Source organism: Anabrus simplex, chromosome 1, assembly GCF_040414725.1.
Source record: "Anabrus simplex isolate iqAnaSimp1 chromosome 1, ASM4041472v1, whole genome shotgun sequence".
In the NCBI taxonomy this organism is placed as follows: domain Eukaryota; kingdom Metazoa; phylum Arthropoda; class Insecta; order Orthoptera; family Tettigoniidae; genus Anabrus; species Anabrus simplex.
In genome coordinates, this window is record NC_090265.1 from 1,122,629,351 (window position 1) to 1,122,641,455 (window position 12,105).

General features: G+C 40.4%; 1 protein-coding gene across 1 annotated transcript in view; it reads right to left on the reverse strand.

Moving 5' to 3' along the window:
- Nucleotides 1-9,622: 9,622 nt before the first annotated feature.
- The window catches only part of LOC136858086 (rhomboid-related protein 4), a 60,652-nt gene continuing 58,169 nt past the window's right edge, over nucleotides 9,623-12,105 (reverse strand). The window contains exon 4 of the mRNA XM_067137357.2: nucleotides 9,623-9,997. Within this exon, the coding sequence (XP_066993458.2) occupies nucleotides 9,957-9,997 (41 nt within the window). The 3' untranslated portion in view covers nucleotides 9,623-9,956. The remainder of the gene's footprint in view (nucleotides 9,998-12,105) is intronic.

Here is a 12,105-nt window from a genome sequence, read left to right on the forward strand (position 1 = left end):
GCTCTCCATTGAGAAGAAAATGGTCTCTAGCATGGAGGGGATCAACAAATTCTGTAGCAAGAAGGAGCGACGTATGGACTTCATTTATCGTCACCGAGTGAGTGTTTCTATACGTTTCTAAATATTTTTATTTTGGACCGGGGGGGGGGTGGAGTGGAAATGGGTTACAGCACACAACTGATTTTATGCACTAGCCGCCACTGAGTGGCGCCGTGGTATGGTACCATGTCAGTTAAATCTCTCGTCCCTGCAAGAGACAGCTGAGTGCATGCACTGGAAGCAGACGTACGGTCGTTGTGACGGTGATTTGAATGCGCCTGTCGGACCTTGATATGTCACAATTTGAGCAACGGGCAAACATCAAGTTCTGCCAGAAAATAGGCAATACCGCTGCCGAAACGTTTGAAATGATGCAGCAGGTTTACGGTGAGGACGCATTGAGTCGCAGTGTTTATTTAGGTGGCACCGACGTTTGGTACAAGGACGGGACAGTTTGGAAGATTACGTGCGTACTGGTCGGCTACAAACAGTTCGAACGGAACGCAAGACCCAAGAAGTAGCAACGTTGGTACGTGCTAACCACTTCCAATCGGTAGACGATTTCGCAACAGCAATAGGAGTCAGCCATGGTACTTGCCACAAAATTCTGACAGATCACCTCAACCCGTGTCTCATGTTACCCAGCACAGTGTACCACGAATCCTGTCGCAGCACCAACGTGATGATCGCATGACAATTTGTGGTGACCTTATCAGTAGTGCTGACGATGATCCGACGTTTCTCAACCGGATAATAACTAGAGACGAAACATGGTGTTTCCTTTACGATCCGAAACTGAAGCGACAATCCGCTACCTGGAAAACGCCATCATCACCACGACAGAAAAAACCACGGCAAGACAGCTCAAAAGGCAATTTTTTTTTACATTCAAATGGAATCGTTCCCATGGAATTCCTTCCAGACGGTGCAACGGTAAACAAAACCCGCTGCAAGGAGATCCTTGGCCGTTTACGCGATGCAATTCGCAGTAAGCGACCTGGGCTTTGGCATAAAAAGTTGGCTGTTGATACACGACAACGACGCTGCAAATCGCAACTTGCAAGGCAACAGGTGACAGTTTTTCCACACCTTCCGTACTCACCTGATCTCACACCAAGCGATTTTTTGCTCTTTCCTCGCCTGAAAGCACTCCTACGTGGGAGCAGATTTCAGTCGTCCGAAGAGGTCATCACGGCCACAAGAGGAGCCATACGCGACCTTCCTGCCAACTGCTTTCAGCGGTGCTTCCAGCAGCTATACCATCGCTGAAAAACGTGCACAACGGCCAACGGCGACTATTTTAAAAAATATTCCTCCTGTATACATCAGTAGGGAAGCATCCAAGACACTTCTTTTCAAGCAAGCTGAGTCCTACAAGAACTCACTTTTGTACAGAGTTTTACACCAACCTCCAGGGATCCTGTTAAAACTCGTAATCCGCCGTGGCCTGACATACAAGAATTGTAAAATTTTAATGCCAACACCAAGTGGGGATAATGTCGGAAGGATGAGGTTCTGTTTAAGTGGTTAACGGCCAACGGCGACTATCTTGATGGTGGAGGTGGTTCTGTGTAGGCGTACGCCGTGTAATGCGGCATCGTGCACAACATGCGGAGTCGTGCGGTTGCCTACCTTCCAGGCGTCAAGTCTCAGAACTTAATGACTGTACTGCGTATAATTGCCTTTATTTACATCTAATTTGGGACACATAATAGCCTCAAGCTTATTACTGCACACGAGACATTTTAGTTTAGTAATACAATTTGCAGTCCTATGTCCAACCTTCGGACATAAAGAATAAGCCCTATTTTCAAAGAGCCTTTTACGTTTATCCCTCAAATTCAGTTCTTGAGCAAGATGACACCCCATGCTGTCATGCGTGGTTTTTTTTTTATTATTATTACACAGACGACATAATCCAAACTGTTTCCTTCACCTTTACCAGCGAACAAAACTCTAGCAGCAGCTAAACTATGCTCCTCCCGTTCCTTAACTTTAACACTCCTTGATTTCGTAGAGAGTCCAAAACCAGCTTGTTCAAATGTAATTATCTCTTCAGTCTCTACTTCACCCTTCAGAACACCGAGTAATGCAGTCAGTTTGTCAGCATGTCCATTATCCCTAAGCAAGAAAAGCATTGACTCGTACTTATCTCGAGTAACACCTATTGACTCTAAAGCCATCAGCTGTTCTTTCAGCATGCCATACAAACTAGCAAAAGTAGATCGTCTCTCTTGTTTGAGAAACATTCTTCACTACAAGACTTATGAGCTCCTTGACATCAAATTCAGTCAATAAATCTTCCCTTTCAAATCTGCCCTTAAGAGATTCCACAGCCTTAGAGTAATTTTCAGCAGGGAGGAAGGGGGGGGGGGTGTGGAAGAACTGGTAACTCATTCTCTAGTACGGCTAGAATCAAGTATCAGAATTTGTCTTCGTCCTCAATTTCAGAGTCCTCATGAATGCGCCGAAACTGTCCCCAAAATTCCTACCGGTTTTTAACCTCTCCATTGAATTTCGTGAGTTCTATTTTAGGTAATTTAATCTGCTTTTTGTTTTTATTCTCAGCTGATGTAACCGATCTAGCCGATACCACTTCCAAAACATTGGCATTAGCCTGCAACCGCAGAGCACATTTCTGTCTTGCATCATCCTGTTTATCCCTAAAACTGTCTACATACTCGTACTCACGGTCATACTCTTCTCCAGCAACAAACCTAAAATTTCTCGTGCAATGGCGCCAACTCCGTTCCTAACCTATCCAAATTGCTTAGCAAGGACTGCAGATATCCTCATCCACGCCGTCTTGGACTTCTTGATTTAAATTTTGGATGAGAGAGTTGTATGTCTTCGTAAAAATCGCTCTTACCGACTTCTGGGTTTTCACTAACCTCTCCATTTTCAGCACAAACAAACATGAACACGTATTATTTACATCAACGTAATCTTCAAGTTGCTTGAATGAATGCGAATCCTTGCAGGGTCGCCATAATTTGTTAGGGGCCTAGGCCTATCCATTATAGGTATAACCAGTTAAACATATTGAATAAAACGCTCAAAACTTCTGTAAGAGAAACAATATTACATAGCAGCTGTAATTTCAAACATTAAGTCTGCCATTTTTATTTTCAGAACCCAACAACAACAAAACAAAAAAAGCAACTCATGCAATATACGTTACACTATCATATCATAGTAACTGGTATACTCGTTCGTTACTAAATGGCTCACTGTGAGCTAGCCTTCCGAGTCGAAAGTGATGACACCATCTTATCTCCAATAAAGAGGTTTCTTGTTACATCGTATGTGAGTACGAAATAAACAGCGAGGTCATCAGACGAATCAAGGACGAATATTGTAGAAGAAATAAATAAAGAACTGTTTTCTCAAAGGGGGACCCCAATGAATGGTTGTAGCAATAACCTATGAAAATTTATCTTTCCTACTGCTCTCTTTTAACTACTTTTACCCTAATCATTTCATCAATTCCCGATTGCCATAGCTCTGCCTGGTTACATATTTGATCTTTTAGAAACATTGATACCCGGCCCCGTGGCGTAGGGGTAGCGTACCTCCCTCTTACCTGGAGGCCCCGGGTTCGATTCCCGGCCAGGTCATGGATTTTTGCCTGGATATGAGGGCTGTTTCGAGGTCCACTCAGCCTACGTGATAACAATTGAGCTATCTGACGGTGAGATAGCGGCTCCGGTCTAGAAAGCCAAGAATAACGTCCGAGAGGATTCCTCGTGCTGACCACACGACACCTCGTAATCTGCAGGTCTTCGGGCTGAGCAGCGATTGCTTGGTAGGCCAAGGCCCTTCATGGCTGTAGTGCCATGTGGTTAGGGTTTAGGTTATAAACTTCCTCAGTACTCATAAAGGACATTTGGGCTTTAAAAAAAGGGCTCTAAGTTTAACGCTGGCTTACGTTTTTTTTATTTTCTTCCTGAGCTGGTATCTCTCCTTGGAACCAATCCTTCTTCCTGTGCTGCTTGTCTGGATTGAAGATTAAAAGAAATAAATTTAATTATGATAGGTCCGTATTGAACTTTGATTACAATAGTATTTAAATAATATATTATTCAGGTCCGCCTTTAATTTCTTCGATACATTTGTGTTTGATTTGCTACTGTTAGGTCCAAATTAGTCCCTGAATATATATGTAATTTAAAACGTTGTACAATTTGTATTGAAAAGGTGAACCTGAATAATATATTACTATTGGATTGAAGATGTCTCAATTTCATCGGTGGGGTGTCATGGCCTCTAGATCCGCACTGATAAAACTTGCTGTTACTGCTGCTGCTATCTCAGCTGAGCCGTGCTCACTGTCCGTATTCCTGACCTTCCACATAGCTAACAGATCAGGCCGTTGATCCAACTCGCGTAGATTGTTCACCGACCACTGCCTACTCCACGAGTAACTTGCTACCACTAGTCTGTTTCTGCGGATATAAGATTTTAGTCCTGACTGGCGCGCTTTTAGTAAATGAAAACAAAGGGTTTTTATTAAAATATAAGGTTCCTAGAAGGAAACCATAATTTAATTTCTCGACACCATAACCTGTGTTGGTGCGACGTAAAGCAAATAGCAAATTTTAAAAAATCATGGATTGCAAATGTTGTAAGCTTTTAAAGTCGTTAGGATTTTTCAATCGTGAAATTGCCAGTGTTTCACCCCAGTGCACTCATCAGTTGGAATCCTCCGTAGCGTAACGGTTAGTGTTATTAGCTGCCGTCCTCGGAGGCCCGGGTTCGATTCCTGGTACTGCCAGAAAGTTAAGAATGGCAGGAGGGATCGTATGTGGTTGAAATGGTACTTGCAGCTCACCTCCATTGGGGATGAGCCTGAAAAGAGCTGCACCACCTGGGGAAGAGGACACAAGTTTATTATCGGTTGAAATGCTACACCTTTCCACGACGCTGGCGCTAGTGCCCCGTTGAGACACCACTGCAAACCTCCTACGTAGGACAATGCAGTGACGGTGCACTAGGGGAAGCATGTGCCTCCACTTGTGTAAATGCCCGCCTTTGGCCTATATCAAAAAATAAGGTTCCTAGTAGGAAACCATAATTTAATTTCATCGATTGCAATGTTTTAAAAGGTTTTTATATTCTGCATTTCCTCTTGATCGAGTTCTTTCTTGGTCCATATGTTTGAACCTTTCAGGTTTTTCACACACTCCAAAAACGTTGTGCCTTCCAAGCCCGATACCAAGCTTTGATCAGTCTTCTTCCCGTATTTTTCCCTAATCTGAATACACAATCAAAATCAGTCATAACATTCAACTTCCAATTTCCCCCTGATTAAGGAAAGTACTCAGTCCAACAATTCATTTGGGTTTTCATTTTCTGGCTCTACCAACCCATAGATTATTATATTTCTCCTATCTGCCTTCTCCCGTATCCGTTTCTGTAGTTCCATCTTTCTTATCCTTTCTTATAATTTCAGGACTTCATTCTTCATTTTATTCGTTTCAATCTTACCCTGTAGTAAGCACTCCTTGATGTCAGTGAGCTCTGCTTCTAAGAAGGTCCTCAATTCCTTAGAGTCTTTGCTTTGCTCTATAAGCATTTGCCGCGTCTTATCCACTTGGCATACTTCTTTCGTGACCTCCTTGAGCTTTTCTCATATCTTCCCAAGAGAGTCCACACCCTGGGTTTAATTCAATACCACTGATCACAAATAGTACCATTACCACCACTGATATTAACACCATCTGCATGGTTACTGTTTCCGGTCTCTATTGATGCCTCTTTCACCCTGCACTGCCACTTGTCTATAGCGCACCGATATTGCTCTATTGATACTCCCATGTTTGGCTGAGTCACTCACCTGCGAACTTCCTACACTTGTCACTCGCTCAGCACTCCTGCATCCCTGAATTGCAAATACTTCTTTGATGACCTTGTTGGAGAAATAAACAATAATAAAATAAAATTTAACAAACTGACAGGGTAAAAGAATAAAAATTAGAGCTGAAGATTGAAAGAAAAGTGTGTAACAGAAAAAAAACGAGAAAATGAGTGCCAATTGGGCGACGGGAGGGTAAGGGGGCGGCGGCGGCGGAAAGAAGGACATACTACGAGGTTAAAGACACTGGAGTGAAAAGAAGTATAGATACCGTAATACAGTAACAGTTTTATACAGGTTATGAAAATATGACAACACAGAGCCTAGAGTGAACCATCTAGTGATTAGGAGAGTACGAATTCGGAAAACACCGAAATGAAATAACAATAGTGAAAGGACAGGGAGGAAAACTACCTATGTAAACCCTTAATGGTTGGCAGCCACGTATTACTTAATTGATAGCCAGTATTCCGGTTGAAATTGTTAGGAATTTTATGTATTTCCACAATTTCCCGTATAATCCTAGACCTGTGGATAAGAGTGCGAATATCTTGCGACACAACATCATGATCCATTGATATGGCGTGCTCAGCTATTGCTGACTTGTCTGGCTGGTTGAGACGATATTTCGTTGGTGTTCCTTGATACGAGTACCAATGAATCGGTATGTTTGGCCAATGTATACCTTGCTGCAAGTACAGAGAATTTTATACACCCCAGAGCGTAATAGTGGGGGCAATGTGTCCACTTGCTTTCACCTGAACTGTGAACAATTTTTGCGACGGTGTCGAACACGGTTTTTATATTGTGCTATTGGAAATTCTATCTGTGGTATTGTGAAGAAAAGGAAGATAGGCAATTCCCTTCAGTTCTTCGTTCTGTCAGTTTTGTTCTGAGAGTTTCGCTAAGCAAACAGTAGGATACTTGTTTGAGTTATCTCTTTAATACTGTGCATAGCCTAATAGCAAGTAACAGAAATACTCTTATGTGAAAAATATGACGAAGAGGCTTTTGAATTTAGTATGACAGCACTGCATAGTAAGCATTTCCTTCAGAGTAAATTTGATCATTTTATCTGCATTCTCCAAGAATGTTCATGGTATTGTTTCAGTTGGCGTCATCTTTCACGATTTGCTTTACGTCGCACCAACACATATAGGTCTTATGGCAACGATGGGAGAGGGAATGACTAGGAGTGGCAAGGAAGCGGCCTTGGCTTTAATTAAGGTACAGCCCCAGCATTTGCCTGGTGTGAAAATGGGAAATCATGGAAAACTATCTTCAGGGCTGCCGACAGTGGGGTTCAAACCTACTATCTCCCCGATGCAAGCTCACAGCTGTGCACCCCTAACAGCATGGCCAATTCGCCCGGTACACTGAACAAATCAAGGCATTTCGTATCCAGAACTTCTGTCCAGCTGAAGAAGTGGAGAAGACACAAATGACCCAGTTCGTTTTTTGAGGTCGCAAAGAACAGTCTGAGCAGCGGCGGTTGGTGCATGAAGGGCTTTTGGGCACCGCCCCGCCGCCTTTTCAAAAATACTTGACATAATTTCACTCTAACTGATTACATAAAGAGAGGTACAAAAGTAGAAAAGTCGAACTTATGGTGGTGTGCTATTCAGTTATACAATGTTATCTTTACTATTTAGGCTGTAAACATTTCGCCTTTCTATTTTCAAAGATATGGCAAAGGCTTTAAGGTCGTGGCAGCCGTTCATAAAGCACTTTAGTCTTGAAGCGGGCGGGCTTTGGCATGTGAGCCCTCAGTAGGTTCCTAGAGTCTAGCAAGTATGCGGGGTGCGGGAGGAGCCTGGAAAGATAATGTTGGCTTGTAAGGGGAAGGAAGAGTGCATGCGGGTGTACAGTCTGTCCTGCAGAGCCCACAGCAACATCAACAACTTTACAATGTACGTTGACTTTCGCCCCCACGTCTTACATTAACTCTTGTTAGAGATTAATTCCAAAACATTTTACAAAACAATTAATTCCATTATATTGACTACTGAAACCAATTCGACAGAGAAGATAAAATAAAGATTTAAAATGTAACCATAAAATGACTGTACCATTTGTAGGTTCGTCAAATTGTTAAATAAGTCTCCATCCTTTGAGATTTGGGCAAGACAGTAAAATTCAGGCATGCACTGTTAATTTGTTTTCCCGAATGTCGATACTGTCGTTTGTGATCTGCGAAACGGTGCAGTGCCACAGTAGTCGTGATTGCAGTAGCTGTTAGCCCATTAATGTGTGTATAAGTGCCATTGTAGTGTAGTGCAAGTATTCAATAGATAAAACTACGGCACAATTCTACTTTAAAAAGCCGTGTAAATTCTACCTTCAGTATTTAAGTCTCGTGTTAATATATTCATTCGTGTGCTTATGTTTATTACAAGATATTAGAATCATTCCGTATTGACGGTTTTCACTTTACAAAGGAAAAATTAATGTGCCCTTCTATTCAATACATATTAATTTAAACATGTTTCGACTCGTTTGAGCCATGTATGTATTGAATAGGATACATTAAATTTTCCTTTGTCAAGTGATTATGGTTATCTGCCTAGTTGAAAACGGCAGCAAGTGTTAGGGTCTTAATTTAAGAAGACATAGAAGATGAATTCTGTAAGTAGCATTTTAAGTAGTTGCAGGAATTTAAGTTTTGAACACAGGCTAGAATTTAAATATTGCACAAGAACATAAGGGTCATAACAATGAAAATGCATAAACTAGGAAATTCAGTCCATCACATTATAAGCATGCTGACTGACTGTTCGGATGTGAAATAAGGAATGCGTTCTTTTGTTACTCTTGTTTGGCAATGAACATCATGGACCCTACATTCTTAGTAAGTTAATACATGCTGTTAAGTTCTGTGGGCAGTTTGAGCTAGCGCTCAGGCAGATATCCATCTGACAACGCAGGTATATTTTTCTATATCTGATTTTCACTACCTGATTGTTCTGTCTCGGAAGCAGATTTCTATTCAGCCAATGTCATCAGATTGTTGTTGTTGTTGTTATTATTATTATGGTATTATAGCTAAAAAAATCATGGTGATGGCCAGTGAATACGGAATTAATTGGAGAAGGGGAAGAGATGGTTGCACAGCCCTGCCCGAGTAAAATGTCATGAACCACCACTGAGTCTGAAACTGAATATGACTGAATCAGAAAAACTGAAACCAAGTTACTTCATAGTTTCACCTGCGGAAATTCATTTTACATTAAAGTCATGGTACAGGTCACTACTTTTACTGTCTCACCGTGGTCACTAGATAATGATGGCAGCTACCCAGATTTTGTACTGGCTTCATTTGACATTCTGGTCAATTTAAAACTATTATATCACTTTTAACTCTGCTTATGACTCAGGCATATTCTTCCATATAAACTTCTTGAAACATTTCAAGAATCTTTGTAAAAGTCTTCCACAATTTCAAACAAATTTTCCCACAAATTCATTGTTGTTGAAGGATCTTCGTTTCACCAAACAAAACTGCCACGTGTGTGCTAAACAATTTTACATAAAACTTGTGCAGATTAGATATGATTGTAACAAATGACATACTAACAATAGAAAATCCCACAATGTAATAACTCTGGCAATAAGCCACATGTCAATCACATTGGCACACTTTTCAAAATCTGGTTTCCGTTATGACAGATCTCATACCGACTTCCAGTTCAGCCTAGTGTCGAGCTGAAGTCATATGAATTTCTATTTTGCACACAAGAAAGGGATAAACATTTTGACATGAAATGTTTTAATAGTAAATTAACAATAAATCATTCCAAAATACATGTACATTTTTACAGCCATTAAGTACAATGAAAAAGTCTAGAGGAATATAAATTAGATGAGGATTCTGTAGTGCTATGTATAAAATGTTTTATCAAAGTTACATACACTGTTATCATTATCCTATAGATAACAGCATTAACACAATCTTCAGTCTTTAAAATATATTGCAGCCCTTGTTCAGATAAAGAGCTATTAATATAAACCACGGATATCTCAGGTAAAATTCATTCTCTTACGAGAAAAGTTACAGTAGTTTCAATCAATGATGATAAAAGCTTATGTCATGCACCATTGGTTCTCCTGCAACAAAACAACATCAAAAATTATTATCACATCATTTCATTATAAAGGACTATTAAAATATATCAAAGACAACAAGAAAAGGCCAATCTGGATCTCAAAATTTTGCAAAATTATATATTGTACTGGTATATAATTAAGCTTTCTTCTGCTCATTCTGTTTTTTGGGGGGGGGTTTGGCCAGGAGTTAAAGACCGGATGCCCTTCCTTATGCCACATTACTCTTGGTCCCTGACAAGCAATAGAGGAAAGTGGATCAAAAGCAATCCCAGCAAATCATCTTTAATGTAGGTAGTACGGATATTATTCTTAATACACAATGAATAAAATGTAGGTTAAAAATGTGCATAATAAATCATAATTAAATAATAGAGGACAACTGTACAGAGAATCCAATATCACTGAAGAACTAAACCTTGGTTTAACTCAGAATGTTACAGTACCAAGAAAGTTTCTCATTCAATGATCTATTTTGTTATGGGAATATGGCATGCCTATATTAATTATTTTCATATTATGCTTAGTAACAAAATAATATCACAAAAGATAAATTTTCATATCATAATTTTCAATTTTCTCATTCAATACATCAAGTTGTTCTTGTATTTCTTTGCTGTTTGTTCCCCAGTCCACAATATTGTCTGCAAATAGTAATAACTTCATCTCTCTATTTCCATATGCTGCTTTTGTCTCCTTTACAATTTCATCCATTACCATTAGGAAAAAAAAAAAAAAAGGTGACAGCACATTGGACAAGCTTTTGACATTTATTTGCCATGTCCGAAAACATCCTCCCCAAATGCCACCCACTCGATCAGTGGCCTCTGGTAGCATAACCAAGCAACAAAGGCAATACCCAAGTGGTCATAGCAGGTATTGCCTTAGGTTTGATGCTGAATGATGCCTAGTAAGAGCTGACCAAGGCAATGAGCACCAGGGCTCCCTACCTCATATCACCCATAACAACATGTACCCCACAAAGTACACAGAGCGTGATAACAATAAAAAAATAAATAAATTGATAAGGTAATATACTCTAGGTTTCAGATGTGAGGGGACCTGTGTTGTCAGACGGGTACTTCTATAGGGTACATGGCGCTTCCATCCAACAGGCTGTGGATACCATCTGGACTTTTGAGCATAGTCACACATGTAAGAGGCCCTTCCCCAAGCAGCATGCACATAAATTTTGATTGGTCTATCTACAACTAATCCTCGAGAAGGGACTGATGGCCACATGACCTTTTAGTCGCCAGGTAGGGATTACCTGCGGATGTATTCAAACCTTCCCATTCATGGGGGTACAATTCGTGGTTCCAAAGCCACAAACCATTTCAGCACCTAGATCAGCCCTTTTAGTCACCTCTTACAATAGGCACAGGATATCATGGATGGATTCTTCGTCTGTGGCCCCTACCCACAGGGAGTACCACCTCTATGTTGACAATCTTCAAATATATTAACACTGTAAGACTTCAGATTTAGGTCATACAATAGAAGATCTTAAAAATGACCTCTGACAAGTCAGTGTATATGTACAATGAAATTCTCTTATACTAAATGGCACAAAGACTCAGGCAATCATAATGGGATCACAAAAATTACAGAGCTAATTAAGCAATACAGCAATCCCACCTATCCTGCTGAATGGTAACATTATTCCCAGGAAAACGGGTATGGCAGAGTTATGAATGAAGCACTTTATTGATCTAATCACACAAAACAAATCTGTGAAAAGATTTTTGGAATGCTTCACTCTCTTAAACGACGTATGTATGCGCTAAAGACCAGACTAATACAGACACTGGTTCTCCCTATTCTTGATTATTGTGACACTGTTTTAGTTGACATGACAAGGAACCAACTTCAACAAACACAGAACTCCTGCCTGCAAACATCACGTATGATGTTTATATCACCCCATACTATCTGGCTCTCTCATGGTTGAAGCCTGATAAGTGTCAGCAGCTAAACATTCCAATAATGGTGATTAGACGATTGGCTGAAAACCAGCTGCTGTATATTTCTTCTATAGTTACATTTTTATCATCTTTTCATGTCTGAAATACCTGTTTGCACTCTTTTCTTTCTATTCCTGTGTACCGCAC